This window comes from Branchiostoma floridae, chromosome 11, assembly GCF_000003815.2.
Source record: "Branchiostoma floridae strain S238N-H82 chromosome 11, Bfl_VNyyK, whole genome shotgun sequence".
In the NCBI taxonomy this organism is placed as follows: domain Eukaryota; kingdom Metazoa; phylum Chordata; class Leptocardii; order Amphioxiformes; family Branchiostomatidae; genus Branchiostoma; species Branchiostoma floridae.
This window is the reverse complement of record NC_049989.1, coordinates 20,404,225-20,423,939: the sequence shown is the minus strand read 5'-3', so window position 1 is coordinate 20,423,939 and position 19,715 is coordinate 20,404,225. Positions and strand designations below refer to the sequence as shown.

Below are 19,715 nucleotides of genomic sequence, written 5' to 3'. Positions count from 1 at the left end.
TTAATAGACGACTTTTAGCGTTTGCCTAGCCTTAGTCTGTGTAACACAAACTCCGCTGTCCAGGGCTCTAACTGGCCCCTCCCCGCGATGTTTGGCGGGCTGCTATAAGCGAGATTTAATCAGGCTAGCCTAGCCTATGTCATGTGTGTTTGTCTTGTGTGTCTTTGTGTGTGTGTGTGTGTCTCTCTCTCTCTCTCTGTCTGTGTGTGAAAGGACCATTGAACCCTTTAGTCCCATAACTAAGAATTTATGTTTGTGAATGGGCAGCATGACTAGAAAAGGCCTGGAAGAATTGTAAATTGAATTGATGTTTGACATGTGGATTACGTTTTTTCGAGACCTGATTGATTTGATTTATTAAATGATTATATTGTTAGCCTCCTACGTCTTGTTGTGGTACTACTGACATGCTATAGTATTAGTTGTGATGTTTGAGTGGTAGATAGCTCTTGGGCAGAGAGTAATTTTCATTTCTAAAACTCAGTCATTTTAAGGTTATGAGAATACATTTTCAGCACTTTAAATCAATGTCATGAAGTTGAGATTGTTTGGCGGGGATTGGGTGGAATTTTTGTCCGTCCTAACAAAAATCAAAATATATCCAAATATTATGAACTAAGAATGGAGAGATAATTCCTGGAGACAGCCCTGTAACTGACATACATTTGCCTGTTTTGGCTGTTGTCATATAGCTGACACATACCTACTAGTAACCGTTTCAGGTGGTGTTACCACATACGTATACCTGACACACACCTGTCTGTTTCAGGTGGTGTTAACATATACCTGACACACACCTGTCTGTTTCAGGTGGTGTTACCACATTCCTGACACACACCTCAGTCCTGTCTGTTTCAGGTGCTGTTATACCACATACCTGATATCTGTGTGTCATCATGGCTGAGGGACAAGGTGCGGCTGGTCACACAGGGGAAACTGCAGGTGAGATATGCTGTTTCTTATACACTTTGTAAGTGGCATTGTAAGTGGAAGAGCGCACTTCTGTGTTGTTGAAGGGGATAAGTGGGACGTGGGACCGCCTAGCGTAGTGGGACCGTGTTCGCCCCGTGACCGAGAGGTTGCGGGTTCGAATCCGCCTGCCGTGTTACTGATCTTGTGCCCATCTCCATGTAATAAATTAAAGGCTAACTGTCTCTGTACCTTTGACTGTAAAAACTTGGTGCAATTGACTATAAATTCTACTTGACTTCGCTATTGTTGTCTTCTTGGCCCCCCGGTTAGACCCCAAATGGCTGCCGACATAGTGTGTCCATTTTGTAATTGGCGAAACCTGTTCCTCTGTTGTTGTTTTTCAGGTCTGTTTTTTTCCGGATTGGTCCAAGAAGAAAACAAATGTTTTGTACCCGTATGATGTACTGGTCCCTACACCTAACTGTTGGTATACCATATGTGTTTAGTCCTATGTTCAACCTTCCTGGCCACTTTGATTTCATACTGAAGGCAACTTTTTTTTTTTGCCAAACTTTTTTTTTATTCGCTCGCTCGCATCAGTTTTGGAGTTTCCGGAGGATGTCATCCATATAATCAAATCAACATGGCCTTACAAATGATGAATTAATGTTACATTACAGGTGTCCGTAAGTTCTTCTATTACATCAAGGAAAAGGTGAGTTCAGACTGGAAGGACCTGGCCTTCCATCTTGGGTTGGAACAACCCGACATCGACAACATTGAAGGGAGAAACCGAGATGACAAGTCTCGCTGTATGGACCTGTTGGAGGAATGGCTGAAGCGTAACGGAGAGAGAGCCATCATAGAGGTCCTGATGGAGGCTCTGTCTGAGGCAAACCTGCAGAGTGGTCTGGATGGGCTAAGGGAAAAAGTTGAAGGCAAGAAGTGTCATTACCGTATTCTCTGTGTTGATTTTGTCTGATTTTAAAGTATTCCTTTCATAGAAGTACATTAAGATAGCATAGTCTGTTGAAGGTCTAAGGAAGGACTTCCCTGGTAAGAAGCGTACAATTAGTATGTATTACATTGATATCTTCCTAAAAACTACAATATCATTTTCATTTCTTATTGCTTTAGGCCACAACCAATTTTATAATAAATGCTTCTCAGATTCTATTTTTAGCAATTTGAAAAAAAAATTGACACCTCCCATTGACAAAATTTCAAAATTGAGGCTTTGCTAACCAGCGACCCCCTAAATATTGAAAGTTTGGGTTTTCCTGTCCGTATTTCGCTGGGATTTTTGCTGTCCGTATTTCGCTGGGATTTTTGCACACAATTCACTATTTGTTCGGCGAATCGGTACAGATTTTCCCCGCCACTATGACCCAGACATTGGCCTTATTAGTTGATCTATGGTACAAAGTTGATGTTCTTGAGAGGAAATAAGACGCCACACAACGTTTTAAAATACATTTTAAAACATTTATATTTGACAGTCTCTGCTTTTAGTACATCAAAAACCAAACATGCTGGTCAGAAAACAACGGGTGCAAATTCCTAACGGAGTAGTTTCTCTTTTCATTTGCACTATATTGCAGCACGACGGAAAAATTATGCGTTTACATAAGAAATGGTAGATGTAAAAACTAGAAGTATAACATTGCTTGTATAACTGCCAAACAACGTGTGCTAGAACAACCAAACTTGGTCGCTTTTCCTAAAATGGTGTTGGCAACAATTTACAAAAAATAGTATAAGGTTATCATTTTTTGTGTTGCCATGGCAATGGGCTTCTGAAAAGCATATTTTACAAAAATTCCTTAAGTTTGCATTAAACAATGGGATTTTAAGGTTTTCTTGCTACTAACCACAAGTATCATACTTTCATAGTGCAACTACGTGCAGAGGACATGCGAAACAACATACGAAGGTGGCAAAGGGAACAAAGAGATACAGATGCGAACTCATCAGATCGGACAACAAAAAGTACTCTGTCATTAGAGGTTGCTCTCCATCAGAGTAAAAAGGGCCACATTTATGAACTGGAATTGTTTGGACAAAATGTTGCAAGTTAGTTAATGGACTTCTTACTGGTGTAAAACCTCTTGATATTATGATTTTATTGACACCAATACTGTACTTGAATCTTTCCTCTGAGACAGGTACACTCCAACCCTCTACCAGCCAGCTGAGAAGAAAGGGGAAGAGAAGGAGACAGAAGAAGAAGAAACCAACTCCTTGTGGAGAGGAAGGTGAGAGGAGGTTCAAAATGTAGTCATAAATTGGTATAGCCTATGCACATTAAATGTGCCTGCAATATTTTCTAACTATGGCTAACTTGGCCTGGTTAGGATTAGATCCCAATTGGAAAGTGTGGCAGCACTTGCAATGCAGATCAAACTTCCAAAGATCGGTCACGAAGTAACAAAGTTCAAGCTGACATGGTTTATCCTCTGATATATAATGGTGTCTTTGTATGTTTTAAGTAAGTAAGTAAATAAGTCCTGTCCAGCCATAACCACAAACCAGACTAGATACTCCCTGCTGTACTCTGCCAGGAATATAAACTAATTATATTTTGTAGAAGCCATGAGGAGTCAGGCCAGTGTCTGCTGCCAGAAACAATGGCATGGTATTACGCTACGAGGCTAAGACTAGTAAGAGCATGTTACTATCCCATCTGTGTCCACTAATTGTAAACAGATATAGCTGTCAAACTAAGTAAAATGACCAAGAAACTAGCTCAGATATTGACCAGATTTTCAGTTACTTTACAGTGACACTAACTTAAAGGTTACCCAAGCGAACCTTGATCTCAGGTTGGAACTACATGAGAAGCTAGTTCCCATGTAAAGCTCACTGAAACTATGTTGGCTCCTGCTTGGAACTATAGCATATTATCCGTGACCAAGTTACCCCGCCCATAGCTGTCAGCCATCCCAGGCCTTCTAGCCATCTGTATCTGAGTAGGTCCACCCAAATGTACCATGTAATTGGGAAAACACTCTGAGCCTCACAGGGAGTACATGTGGGTTTGACATCTGCCTAAGTAGGTTCTGACCATGCCTAAGTAGGTCCTGACAAATGCACTGTGAAATTGGGGAAACAGTCAGCCTCACCAAGGAGAGGGAAACTCCTTGGCCTCACAAGGGCAGCAGGTATGGGCAGGAGTGCCAGGACTAATCATTCATACATTTATACATGTGTACAGTGTAGACCTACCTCTTTTTGGCTGAGCAAGAATTTCTAATGCTAGCCAAGATTGCATCATATTGGTGTTTTGTAAAGTTTTTCACATGGCTTGTGAGAGGATCAGTGTCCCCCAGGGGTTGATGACCTACATTCAAAGTTTCAAAGTTTGGGAATGGGGGAGGCTGGAGTACTTACCAAAAGGTTTTGGCTAGTGACAGGATCGTCCTGTCAACAGTAGAAAACTTTGCCAGATATAGGCACGTGCCGTCTCCAATTGACCGTGGCTTCCTGCTGTGTTTTGTAATTAGCGAGGGGCGGGCGGTCTCTACCACGAAAGTCTAAAAGGAGTAGCTACGGTTCTTGTGAGTATAATAATGTGCCTATTATTTACAGAGGTCGCTGTACTTGCTTGCGTTCATAAAGATTGTTGTTGTTTAAACAAGCTTAGCGATGATTTGCCTGTGCGTGGTAAACATGCGTGGATCACGGAGTTTATTGTAAACTATAAACTCCTCCGAGTTTATATACTATAAACGGATCCGAGCATGGCCGTGCAACACGATCGAGGCGGAGATCGACAAGCCTGTACGCTGCGCGATACCATGCAAAGATCGAGTAGTTTATCTATGTAAACTACAGACTCTTTGCGTAGCCGTGAAACACGAAACCAGCTCTGCAAGCCGCCGCCAGCTACGCGACTCGCGCGCCAACGACTCGAGCAGGCCGCCAGCGCCATATGTGGGTCACACAAACATCCCGCTGCATCTCGCGGCAAACCGAGTCAAAGGTCATTTGATACCATGAAGGTACCATTATAGCCGGAGGGGGAAATGCCACCCCATAATTTGCAACCGTGATGGAAAATGCTATCCCAAAAAATTCGCGAGAGACAATGTGTATTACGCAAGGATTGCACAACTTATCATACTGCAGCCATTTCACCAATGTTGTGTCGAATCCACGGAAGCTAGCTCGTAATGTTGTCTCGCAAACGGCACTTCCCCGCGCGCATACAACATGGTATTGCCTGGCGTTTTCAACCACAACTCGTAGCCAGCGCGTTTCAACCTCCTGACCAAAAACACGGGCCTAGTATAAGCCGCTGAAAATCCCTGAATACTAGGTCAAAGTGTGAGTTCGAGTACCCTTCATGCAGCGTGAGAACTCCGTGCAACAAGTTCGCTACATTCCCACGCGGCGTCCTTGTTCATGTGTCGGACTGGCGGCATAAAGGACCATAAATCAATTTTGACAGGAACGCCTCGGAGACCTGTTTGCCGATCTCTCGTGTTGTGGATATGAACCAGCAGTACTTCTTCTTGTTCTAGTTCTTCTTGTTCTCTAGCTCTAGAACTTCTTGAACTAGTACTAGTACATGCTGAAATGTACATTCATAAGAGAAGAAGTGGTACGACTTAATCTTTGTCTAGTCTGTGTAACGCAAACTCCGCTTTCCGGACGGACCAAAGAAGCGCGATTGAACCAGTCTAATCTTTGTCAAATTACAATTAACAACAGTTCACCTACTTTCATTAGGGAAAAATAGTCGATTAATAATAATAAGGAACTGTTTGCGCCACGCGGCCGTGTCGCCAGACTACGGACCGCAGTTGTTGTTGTTTTTTTTTTTCCTTTCGAAGAACGGGCCTGTGAGCGCTAGCTACCCCCCAAGCAGAGGTTAGACTCCGGCTGTTTTTTTTTCAACGTTTTTAAGTCGTTTTTATCGGGCTTTCTATTTTTTTTCTGTGTCCAACCTAACACAGCAAAAAAAAAGACAAAATAGAAAGCCCGATAAAAACGACTAAAAAAACCTTGTAAAGGAACTTATCGTACGTAAGTATGTACAAACATTTCAATTTTGTTTCTTTGCCTAAATCTGGGATTGAATTATTGCTGTCAAACTAGACGTGTTATTATTTGGTTCTGTGTTAGTTCTGAGTACAACAATCACGCACTGACCAGTCAGGAAGACCAAAAGCCTAGGAGTTATATAACGTCACTTGGGAAGACTACAAAATTAACGAGGTAGTTTCGGTAGACAGGGTCCTCAATAGAATCGTCCGAATGTAGACAAGTGAGGCACATCAACCTTGTCTATCAGACTGACAAAAAAAGAGAAGAGTGATATATAGACTTAAAAAAAGACATCGAAAACAAGCCGTAGCCGAGCCGCTGACTGGATAGAAATACTTATACCCCTGTCCCATTATCCACTAAATCTCCAGGCAGATCCTATGGTAGCATAAGATAGTAAAAAATTTGGAGTGAAGCCGGCTTTATTATAGGAGTGTGTTCTGCGTAATCATATACATGTGAAGGGATAAGTTTATAAGCAGGGCACATCATCATCATCAGGGCACAGAAATATGTTCTTGGGGTATCATACAACTTTGATCCATTTGCCATGGTTCAAATTATAGTTGCCGACGAAATCTTTCAAGATTGTGTACAAAATTAGCCTGTCGGTGTTCTTAATAGCAACAAGCAGAACTTCTATGTATTTCAGCAATGCCGATCGAACCCTTATAATTTCAACCAGATGAATATCAAGGATGACATGTGTTCCCGCCATACACGTACGTGTACTAGCCTGCCACTAACTACAGAGGAATTTATGAATACTACAAGATCCTACAATATATAGAACTAACTCTTGTTATATGTGATGATATATCGTATCACTCGGTGTAAGCATAATGACCACACCCAGGATAGAAATATAGCAAGTTTCTTACTGTACAAGATGGAAATGCCCCCCTCCCCCTCCCTCGTTAAAAGCAAAGAAATGAAAACCTCACTTGGTCTGACGGCAGATGATCTTGGGAAGTTTCACATAGTCAGAATTGTTTCATCAGCTGTCCACTACCGGCCGCTGTAGTAATTCTTCTGTACTCCATTATGGTATAAACAGAACGATTTCCTCGTCATTCCGGCCAGCGACTTGCATGCAGCTTCATCTCAGAGTCGTTTCCCGCCACTTTCATCACATATGGGCAGGCATGTCCCCGGGGGGTGGAGAAAATGCAACACCAGTGACAAGACAGGAAGGCCGAAGAGATCCCTGTAGCCTTTCCATCTGTACCGGATAATCTCCAAGCAGATGTAACAACGGGACTCATTTAAGCGAACAGGTCAGGAGGGGTTCTATGTTGAAAAAAGCACATGGGAAACGCACTGAACGCCACTCTTTATCTTTAATGTTGCAGTCATGATCAGGAATAGGGGTGGGTACCAGTACAGACTTCAGTACAAAACCGTTTTTACTTGTTGGACCTGTCTAAAAAACGGACATGTAAACATTTACTGAGAGGATCACGTTTTGGACCGATTAGAAAATTAACAGATTTTACCCGGGCAGGCGTTCGCGTGTCTTGAGGCTTACATTAGTTACAGGTCCAAGATAATAAGGGAACTTGACGATATTTATCGGGGGGATTGGGCCATTGAAATTTTTTTTGGCCTGGGGGGAGGGCCATCGAAAAATTTTTGAGCCGGGGGGAGGGCTATTGAAAAAAATTGCTTTAGGGGCCTTAACAAATGCAAGCAAAATGTGTGAAATGCAGGAAATGAAGTTTCAGATGGTCAAGATTTCGATTTTTCTCTGGACGTCCCTTGCGATGGCTTGCGCCTCCGGCGCCCAGGACGCTCCAGCGCTCGTTGCCATCAAGGGAATCAAGAATCAGACAGAAATGTCATTACATTTAGCACAGTCTACCAGCAAAGTTTATCCCTCAAAATGCCGAAAATCGTGTTTCAGGGGGTCCAAATTTCAACATTTCTCCAGACCTACTTTGCGACGGCTCGTGCCTTGGGAACTAGAAATCGTGAAAATACGTTGGGGACGTCGTCGCCCTCAATAATAAGCTAAAACCATGTGAAGTTCTACTAGAAAGGCTATGAAACTTAGCTTAGTCTGCCAGCAAATTTTGCCCATCAAAATTTAGGAAAGATCGTTTCTGATAGTCAAGATTTCAAAATTTTCCCGTGGGAGCATGCCCCCGGACCCCCCAAGGATTACGTCAATATAGTTCGCCCTCCCCATAGGAATTTTGCTGCAGCCGCCTCTCGTGTGATACCATGTTCGCACAAGTTTACGAAGACTATAGAAACTAAAATTGGCATCAATATCGATCCTGCGTGCATCGTCTTTTTGTAAACGGAATGGTTCACGGACGGCAACGGGATATCATAAAGGACATTACGATGTTTACTTTCGTGACAGCGGGCTCTCAGAGCTGCATGTGACGTAATCTTGATGGCGCGAAAATTTTTCGGCAAGTTTGTTGGTTGGCCGAAATAACTCCCGTTTTGGAATGATCAAAGCAGTCTTGAAGAGGTTTTAGTAACGATATCGCTAAAATGTACTCAAGTCTCGTCCAACTACAAAATTAATTTATTTTCATTTGTGTAAATATCGTACATGAAACCGTCCCTCCCCCACCCGCTTTTCTCTGCGTTGATATGGACGCATAAAATCCACGTTTACTTAACAATTTTTTTCCTCACAGAATGCGGGAAATTGCGTTTTAGAGGGTCAAAAATGTCATTAAAATTGCCCGGGGAGCATTCCCCGGCCCTCCTAGACCGGTTGGGCCTTCGGCCCTCCGATCCCAGGACGGCCTTTAACAGCTAGCCGTCGGTCTGGCGGAAAGTTCAAACGCTCAGTTTCGAGATCTTGCGTAACGTTCCCAGTAAGACTTTTTTCACGTAGATCGGAGAAGTGATATCAGACAAGGTAAGTCTTATAACCGCTGCAGTGCGAGTATAACAAGATGTTATTAAGTGCTACATGTTTGTATACATGTCATCAAACTGAAAAGTCGGCTGTTGTAAAACTTTGGGAGAGATATGCCCCAGCACTAGGCAGCAGGACTCCAACGTGCGTAATTTGTTGACGCGCGGGTCTTGACACCCCGATCGTGGGCCCGTTCAAACAGCACTCCTGCTAGTATAATTGCTAACGTTATTTTATTTGATGATACACAGTGTGTGTAATGGGAAAAGTAAGGAAAAATTTCGGGGGCAGGGCCATTGAAAAATTCTTTGGGGCGAGGAGAGGGCCATAGAATTTTTTTTTACCAGACCCATTTTGCACCAGCCCCCCCCCCCCCTAAATATCGTCAAGTCCCTAACAAGACTGGAGCAAAGGAGAGTTGATAGTCATCTTTGCCAAGTCAGTCAAACCAAAAACTTGGTCCTAACACAGAGGCAAGTACGTGTTGCTTACATGAAGGTAGGATTTTAAAGCGCCGGTGGACGTCGCATACTCCGCGAAATGGACCATTGTTTTGAATATCGCCTATTCATAAGTTTTCAGGCTTGTCTGGACCTGGGCCGTACCTGGACCTGAATTTTCTGTACCGGTACCGCCAATAGTTACTAGTTAGGACGTATGTAAAATACGACGATTATGATTTCATACAAATAAGATCTTCCGCACCGACAAAGTACACTAAAGTAATGATGTTAAAAAAAGAAACAAGCTGCATGGTCATTGTTGTAACAAGACATTCGACGATTGCAAACAAATAGTTTATGTCCATTCTTTAAGGTCTCATTGATGAGTTTCTTCTTTCCATAGACTTCTATGTTATAATTCGTGGTTTAAATGGGCGCGTTCATAATGAAGCTGCGTGAAATTTCAGCAGATTTTTCACTCTATGGCGAGCACATTTACCCTATATCGTGGGAAAAAATTGCCAATGTAAACTATACGTAGGAACTTTTTTTATAGCAATTACAAACTACGATTAGTCAATCCCCACAAAAGGCACTTTTTCGCTGCTATTGTACAACCGCACCACTCAGAACCCACGACTGTGTACCTCCGACCTAGCGCGCGGCTGCAAAACTTTACCTGCTAATTTCTTCAGTTACAAATAAGCTTTCACCAATCTAACTTTTGAGATCAGTTCCGCTGGCTAAAAGGGAATTTCTCACCGCTAAAAACATGCGTCCGTGCAGCCGTTCATTTTTGGCTCGGATCTCTTTTAGGATGTCCACTCGCGGAGTAATACATCAATGAGACCTTAAGTTCTTCAAAATACTCGCCTAACGATATAAGAACTCGTCATTACTATGGTCGACAACCCTTTGCCATTTTTTTGTGGTGCGAGCTTATTTGATATTTTCAAAGATGAGAATGTTCACGGTAGTGTTACGTTATACTGTTAGATGATAAACCGGCAAATACTTATCTAGCATACCCTCCAAGCAGAGGTTTTGCTCGGACTGTGTTTTTCGGTGTTTTGTCGGGCTTTCTGTTTTGTACTATTTTCATGTCCAGCAGCCAGTATGATATTGTATTTGTTGTCAGTATTCAAATATTCGTACGCTTAGTTGTGGGTTTGTTACGCAAAAATAGCAGCTTAGCGGATAGAACTGCGACAAATGTCGGAAAATGTCTTTTCCCTGACGAATCATGCCATTGCTAACGGGATGTTTGCGAAAAAAGTGTTTATTAATATACGTAAATCAGGCTCGTGACTAATCTTTCTACGTTCTTTGTCTTTTGTCTTTTATATCATATTTTTCGTTTCCGAAAGCTACCCGATCGGGCCCCGGGTTGGGAATTGGGACCTAAGCTTAGGTTAGTCGCGGTCACGTACGTCGTATGATCATCGTACGCGTACGATTTCGACAACATAAGATATTCAAGCAGGCTGTGACAGAACCAACCGCCGACAAGGATCTACGACGGCATTTTTGTATCAAGCCAGCTGAAGTTTGAGGAAACATGTATGGCTGTCACCAAATATTCCCCAAGTTAGCGACTGTACGACAATCGCATGACGTATGTGACCGCGCTCTTTATGTTCTGGAGACCCCAAAATTAATGCGTGTGGGCGAAAAAAGAAAAATCCAGCAAAAGATAAAAATGCTGTTAGATCAAGTTCTAAAAATCTGATATTACGAATTGAAACACAGAACGCAGGGGATCACAAGAAACAAGTCTTCATTTGTAGGAGGCACATGTAGGTTATCTTGTTCATCTTATCAGGCTCAGATGAAGTGATAGATGTTTGATATATCGACAGGAAAGATCAGAGAGTGGTTCTGAGGACTGTGGAAGATATACGCCTGTGGTGAGAATACTCATAAGGGTACTTTGACCATATCGAGTTTTACACAAACCGACACATGCTGGCATTTTGTGGCAATATGAGTCAGCAGGTTCTACTCTCCAAGCAAAGGTTGGCCGCGAGTCATATAGGAAACGGTACAACATAGAAAGCCTGATAAAAAAAGCCCAACAAACGTTACAAAACATTTTAAAAAATAGTGGGAGTCAAACCTCCGCTTGGTAAGTAGGCAAGTTCTGAACTTGCGTGGACTGCATCGGATGAGTTTTTTTAGAACGGGTGAAAAGTAATGTGCGCGCAGAAGTCATCCATAAAATCAAATCAGTGTGGCCTTACTCAAAGTTGGCAACAGGTATAAAACAGCGTTAGACGTAGTATGACGCCGACTGGCCAAGTTCATCCACCTTCGTCAACCGGCCTGATTGTTGTAATTTACTCAACGACTAAATGACTGATAATTAAATGAATTATGGCGTTTTATCACTCACGGTCCGTTTCAAGTATTTCTGAAAGGTGTTTTTAGCGTGTCACTTAGCAACATCTCCATCAGCACGACCTGAAGGTACTAATAATGGCAGCAAAAACGTTACTTAGAACGTTGCTATCATGTTCTAATAGGGGAAAACACCAAATAGGCATTGTGTCTTGCAAACAATATGGTAGCCCGCTTTGACAGCAATTTTCCGATTAACGAAGGAGTATTTATCTACTGATTGCAGCCGGTTTTCTTAATCGTACGATGGCTATCATAAAAAAATATCGTACAGTTGCAAAATTGTAAGACAAATGTAAACGTGACTTAATATGTTGTCATTACGGCAGCATCTAATACTAAGTTATATCCCATTCAGTCGTAATTCGGTATTGCCCGTCAATGCCAGTGTACTATAGCCTGGGTGCCATCCGGAAAGTAGTTCGCTCCGGCGTTCATCATATACTATAAAGTTTAAACAGTCGCTTCGAGCTCTGACATTCATTGTACACTATATACGATCGCTTCTCTGTGTTTAGCAGAAGCGAACTACCATCCGGATGGTACCCAGGCTAAGTGTACTACGCAATACAACCATTCATTCACAACCATGCAACTGAAATGTTGAGCATTGGTTAAGGACCGTTTCTCCATGTTAATAAGACTGTTGTCCCCAGCACGTACTGAAAAGATGTAGCATCATTTGTGACTGATTTTTAATAAGATATTCTCTGCATTATTGGACGGTTTTGTGCGATTGAAATCATTACGCAAACTTTGGTTGGGAATGTACCGCCGGACCACGTGTCCGTCACACAAGTTCCTTTTCCGTTTGTACAATATGATGAGATGACAAATGGTTCTTGGGACACTGGTAATTGCCTGAAAAGGACATCTTCCTCGACTACCATGTTGTTTTGTCTATGCCCACAGAAAAATCAATATCTTTCATGTACAAGTTGTAAGCATTGACTAGTATCGTGGGACCTTGAGGTAGCGTATGGTAACAACATTAAGCAAGGAAAATGTTGTATATATAGAAAATTGCCAGCAATTCATTGTGTGTTCACTGCGACATTGAAGATGAAACAATAACACATCTATTCTGGGACTGTCCAAGAATTGATAATTTCTGGACAAAAATAAAACAATGGCGTGATGATTTTTTTTCATAAGAGGTTCGATTTTGATGTGATTTATGTAGTACTTGGGGATTTTATTTAGAGAAGGTTTGGTTTCGTTTGGATATACAGATCTCCATTAGTGACTGATATGTCACTATTCTTCCTGGAGTCCTGGTGATTTGTAGAGAATCACCAATTCTCGCCATTTCAAATATGATAATCCTTCTTGCCCAAATCTATTAGTAAAGCGCAACACCTCTGTATAAGACGATTTTTTTTCTGTACTTAAAACATATGAACATTTAGACCATATCATAGCAACAAGAATGAACTGTATTATCATTTTAAAACGTGGGAGACACTCCTTCAAGCTCTTCGTGTATAATTGAGTTATCATTCTAAAATTGTTCCTGTTACTATGATTTGTATTATATGTTACGGTGATTTGCTTGGCTATAGTTCATATTGTGATCAATATCATTCCTTTATATTCCTTTTCTTGTTTAGTATGATTGATTATTCCGTATCACTTGTTTGATTTCAGCCAGGATCCGTGGTATTTCTTTGTAATCATTGTTTGTTTGATGTTGTTTTGTTTGTTAATTTATGCCACTTTTGCATTTTATAAAATTAGAAGAAAAAAACATTAAGCAACTTCAATGTTGGGCAACAGAACTCATCCGGATGCCGTGATGGAACACAAGACTCTACTATGGTAATGCTATTGGTCAGCACTTATAACAAGATATTTCAAAACTATTATAAGTTCTGTAATACGAATTGTCACGTTATTCCAGAGATACGCGATTTAAGTTTACAATATAATGTTAAACTAGGTACTGTGCTTACTGTGGCCCGTCAATGACCTACATGATACTGCCAAAGTTTTGAGATGGAGGAGGAAGAAAGTTGTTGGAGTGGAAATCGCTTCACGCTTATATTAAGTGTTGAAAAGGTAAGCTGCTTAGTGCGCGTTGACCAGTAATTACGGGATTCGAAAATATTAAAAACGTACTCAAGATGCTTAGTATTTATTAAAAACGTCTAGCGTCAATCAAAGCGTATTGTAAAGGACTGACAGCAATTGTGGATTGTGTAAGCTTGAATATTTCTCGTTAACTTAGACGTCCATCACCCCTCGAAGTCAAGGCGTGAATTGAAATCTACGGTACCTGCAGTTATAGAACCGAGGAACCACCTGTCGTACATATTGTGCAAAACTACCTCCAAATATTAATTTCTGTTCAAGTATCTACATGAAAAATTAATGACTTTCACATCCGTACATTCGATTGTCGGCAATAACAGAAAATGCAGATTTGGATTTTTTGTAAATGTTGCATCACTCCGGTGTCAGTACTGGCTATGCCATAGACAACGTGGCTACGTGCGTTGTGTCAGCGTTTGTCTTGTCTCAGTTTTTGTACTGCACAATCAAACTTGTACAAGTGACATCTACGTATGAAAATTGAGTGGTGTTCCCTCTGATAACCATTCCCGGTTCCATTCCCGCAAGCACATAAACCCCACCAAAAGTGACCACCTGCCCACAGACCAACAAAAGACGCTTAACACGGTTATATTAATGGAGCATTGGTTAGTGTACTGAGCTCGAGGACCCGTATTCGGGGAGAGCCACAGGTCGAGCACAAAACAAAAACACTATTACCGAAAAACGTAGGGGTCCATTCAATTGTAAACGGACCAAACCTTACAGTCCAAGTACCGTTCGCGTCGTACTGATACGGCTGTCTCCACGACCCGTCCCTCCGTCCCGTGACGGAAATTTGGTTCGAGACGGAAAGAAATGTCACCCGTTCAGTCCTAAAATCTGAATTGCATGACATGAAACAGATGAAAATACGTTGCCAAGAGTATGAAATGTCAGACTCATAGGCTCCAAAACAATGCGTGGGACGGACTGTACTATGGACAGAATTATATAGTACAGTTAACTTAAGACCTAATAAGGATCGGCACGCAACTAAGGAAGAATACCAACATTGGCACAAGAAGCGCTGCAAACAACACTAACATGGGTGTAAAAAAAAAACAATTTTGTGCGGCCAAAGTCTGCATTTTCGATACTTGTCGAATGTACGGATGTGTCCCCAGGAGATTTTATTACATACCTTAACGGAAAATGTGGAGGAAGTTCTGTAGAAATACAGTCTAGGCAAAATTGTACGCGACAGGTACCGTACATTTCTATTGGCTATGACTTCAATGGCTCATGGCCGTCTTAGAGAACGTGAAACATTCAAGCTAGCATACGTGCGAGAGCGAGTCGGAACGTAATGCCATCAATTCACCTGAATTTACGTGAACCGTAGCTAGAGGTTGTAATACCCCCGCGGTCAGGAGTTGGAAGGCGGCTAGCCCACTCGCTCCTCCGTCAAGTACGGATTCGATGTTTCTGTCAATCCTGTTCTTGAACCTTTTGACGGTACACTGTCTCACAACATCAGCAGGAAATTCGTTCCACACCTTCAATACCCTCAATGCAAAACGACATCTTTTGAATTTCCGGGCTTATGTACTAAGGTGGACTGCGTTTGACCTCTGGTGTTGTAGGGTGTATTAAGAGGGGCAAACGAAAATGTACTTGTTGATGCCCTCAAATCCCTCAACAATTTTGTACACATCAAGCACGTCACCCCTATATCTTCTTACTGCAAGAGATGTTAGTTTCATTTTCTTAAGCCTCTGGTTGTACGGTAGCCTCTTTAACTCTGGGATCATTTTGATTACTCAGCTTTGTACTGCTTCGATCATGTTTATGTCTTTCTGGTGCCAAGGCGCCCATGCCTCTACACTGTATTCAAGGTGGGGACAAACGAGATGTTTACTGGTATGATGTTCCTCTTGATTATTCCAAGAATTCTTTGCTTCTTTTCACCCCTTCTTTTCAGGGTAGCCTGCGTAGTCCAGTGGTTAGCGGCCCTGCCTCTGGAACTAGAGGCCGTGAGTTCGATTCCGGCTGTGTCGCTCACCCGACATGCACGCTACCAGAAAGGGTTACAGTCCTCAGGACAGGACGTTAAGCCTTGCTCCACTGTTCATTGTGCTTGTCGAAAAGAGCTAGGGGAATTTCCCCGGTACACAGAACCTGTAAATACTGTACATAGCGTCTGTCCTCTCTGTCACGACCAGTGGAAGACTAGCTCTTCAGTGAGCTAAAACTGGATCGAGATCACTTTCCTTTCTTTTTACCCCATAAGCCAAATGGTGAACGGGTTTCAGTAAGTTGTTAAAGTGGACTCCCAGATTTTTCTACACTGTAGTTTCACCAACCGGTCCCAGTACTGGCCCTCGTGGCACTTCGCTGGATACTTCTTTCTCGCATGAAGCTACTCCGTTCACCACTACCTTTTGATTTCGATATACCACGATTCAATCAACTTCCCCATCTATTCGACGGTTTATCATCTTCAGTAGTACCCCTCTATGAGGAAGTTTAAAGGCCTCCGCAAAGTCAAGGTAATGTGTATGTCTACTGGGAATCCTTCATCGAGACCTGCCGTTATCGAGTATATGTAGCAAAGAAGATCTGTTAAGCAACATCATTCAAGTCCAACTTTGTGTAAAAGAAGCTGAACGAAATTTGACACAACGGTACACATTTTCTTAAGACTGAACTGAATCGATCTCAAGTTGACCACACTCAGGTTCGGTGACAAATTCACAAAGGCGCCTAACACCCAGTAGCAAGCTAGTCGTGGCAATGTAAGAAAGATTTGATTCTCTCCCAACATACGCCAAATATCAGTCACTCAAGCAATTGGATATGATTTGACGTTTTAGACAACATCCGCTGTCTTTCGTCAATGACACGCTTCCTACATATGACCTAAAAATTGCACTTCATGAGTCGTCGTCCCATTGCTGCCAAGTCAGCAAAAGGTAGAAAAGAGTTGCATCTATGACTTTGTGTTCATGGTACAGGTAAAACGATACTGTGTCAGCAATTAAATGTGGCAGGGCAATATCACTCTAACCTAAAGCAACAGCAAACCGCAAGTCGTGGATGGGATCTATCCCAATGAACGCTTGCGCTACGGAGGTTGACTTACCCAGTGGCACCGCAATTGCAAAATAAGTTGGCAGTATATATTCTAAAATGATACACAATAGCTCACGGTTGTTACTATTCGGATAACGTAAGTAATCATGCACTGGGGGATTTGTCGGATTCATTGTCAATTCGCAACATTTCTACTTTCAAACTTATGCTAACTCAACATTGCTCCAGGACATGGAAATTCAACCATTGAAAGCAGATGGAAATGTTGCGAATCGATGTCTAATTCAACAAATCTTCCAGCACATTTTTAGTTTTGTTGCGTCAATGACAAGGTCTTTGAGCTGGTGTGCCTTATTCTGATATAAGTCTTGCTACCCTATTTTTCTCTTTTTCATCGTCTGAACCCTCGAAAATCTCTTGCGGAAAACTTCGTCTGGCGCGGTCTTCTTATAATCGACATGACGACGGCCGTTTACGTCGATATTGGCTGTATAGTTGTTCTGTTGCTGACCAATAGCGTTTTATCTGTACCACAAACACGGTGACATAGATACATCCAGTGTTCACTCGTAGTCTCTACCAGACTGACTACGCTGGCTGTTAATTTGCTAGGGGAGTTCTGCTACGAGTTGCCCGGGCGCGCAGCCAGAAGGTAAACATGAACCTAAGCGTCAAGCGTCGACAGACTCTCCCCAGTTTACCAATTTTTTCCCCGAATTCTACGATCCCCGTGTGGAGGCTAGTTCGACCGAAGCTATTACCTGTTATACCCCTGTCACAATCTAGACGAGCTTCGGCCGTCATTTTCGGTCGCTGAAGATCGGCCGTTTTTTAGATCAACAGAGAGTTGCGTATTTTTACCTCAAAACCGTCCCTGTCGCATTAAACGAGGATCGGGCGATCGCATGCGTCACAAGTCAAGCAACCGCCGGCACATCTAGATCGGCTGGGCGAAGCTCGCCGTATTGCAAAATCGCCCGAGCGTCGACCGTATTTTTCACTGAAAATCTGCCCTGCCACGAATTGGATGGACTGGGGTCGGAGCATTTTCACTGTCGGCGGATGGCTTGCCATACTATTAAAACAAAGACCGAAAGACACCTTCCTTCAAAATTTTAACTCTGAGTCAGAAATTAACTCTCCTGGCACGAAGCAAAACCAAGGAAATAAGTTAAGGACCTACAAAACATTCAAGCTTACGTATGAAAGAAAAAATACCTCGATCTAACAAATCTTAGCTATCGTCGAGCCATGACCAAACTAAGAATCAGTGATCACCCTCTACAGATTGAAGCGGGTAGATACACCCGTACCCTCCTATGGATAGATTATGTATGTTTTGTGATAAGAGCTATAGATATATAGAAAACGAAGAGCACCTTGTTCTGTAAAACAGACATATGCACATCTAGCAAAGGAAGGCCTGTTTATATATCTAATGTCAACAACTAACTTAGATGTAAGAGAAGAACTCTGTAAATTCGTTTACGAAGAGGGAAGAAGCATGTAAAACGTAGATATAAGCAGGACATGCAATAAACTTCATTGTCATTGTCATTAATGTCTAAGTATATCATACTTGTAAAAAAAAGGGAAAAACACGGCGTATGCCAAAGTTATGGGTCCAAATGCCTGCAAGTTTGGGGTTCTGACAGCAGGCTATCAGCGATGTTTACATTGCTTGTAACGTAAACTCAAAACTAAACGTGATTATCCAATATAAATATATATAGTATAGACATACAAGCATAAAATTCTGGCCTACCTCCCATCAAATAAAACAGAAAATATTTTAGTTAGTCTAAATACGGATACAAGTTAAGTTTTGTGGAAGTCGCACTGTTGTAACTGAATCAAAAACTGCTGTAAAATGATATCCAAAATGCATCAAAAATAGCTTTTCAGTTATAAAGATGTTTATTTCTTTATTTCTTTATTTGAATTTACCACATGCAAAAACAAGTGGAAGGGAGGACAAAACAGGTGTATCAACACCATTACAAGTTGTCCTCCCAAACCTGAAATAATAATAGAAAACAATACGAAGCCAAATCAAACAATAAACATTAGACATCAAAAGTCAGTAGACATGAATATACAATTCGGTGACAATTATGCACAGAATTGATTATATACAAAATTATCAAATATCATTATATACAGAGTAGAAAGCTAATTATAATACTAATGAAGCCTTAAAGCAGTGCAAGCTTAAGAGGCACACCCACAAGATGTGGACCAAGAGCAGGGGACATCGATATTGAACTGGGTGTCAAATCTCACAAACGTGGCTCTCACAAGCGATCGCTTGAATGTCAAGATGTTAGACTTTTCAGTGGCTTGAACCCCAATATTACGGAGGACAGGACTCAGCTGATTCCAGATGGTGACCAGCCTAGGTATGTAAGAAGAGCTGAAGGCTGATGTCCTTACTCTAATGGGGGTAAGCATGTGAGATCTGAGATATCTAGAGGGTCTGGAAGGGAAGGATACATACTTGTGAACAATTGGTTTAGACTTGATAAACACCATGACGTCGCACACTTCGCGCCTTTACTTTTGATACTTGGAGCAAAATATAACCTTGATACTGTTGAAGGCATGTTGGCGTCACTGTTGTGTCACTCTTGGGTCACTGTTGGGCATCTTGCCACTGGTGTTATTCTTTAACTTAAAAAAAAAGTATCGCTTGCTTGTGTCACTTTAGGGTTGGCTTGTGTCACCTCTAGGTTCGCTCGCGTCACCTCTAGGTTCCGTTGGGTTACGTCTGCGTTGACGAACCCCGCAGCGATGCATGCGTGACGGGAGTGCACCTTTACTGCCTTTCCTGCCCTTTTGGCGCACATCTGACATTACATAGAAGTTTCCATCTCAATGAACAGGCCGATAAAATCGCTCAAAACCCT

General features: G+C 42.0%; 1 protein-coding gene across 1 annotated transcript in view; it reads left to right on the top strand.

The window, feature by feature from the left end:
• Positions 1 to 2,725: 2,725 nt before the first annotated feature.
• Positions 2,726 to 19,715, top strand: part of LOC118426392 (NLR family CARD domain-containing protein 4-like) — a 33,442-nt gene continuing 16,452 nt past the window's right edge. The window contains exon 1 of the mRNA XM_035835756.1: positions 2,726 to 3,167. Coding sequence (XP_035691649.1) covers positions 3,029 to 3,167 — 139 coding nt within the window. The 5' untranslated portion in view covers positions 2,726 to 3,028. The remainder of the gene's footprint in view (positions 3,168 to 19,715) is intronic.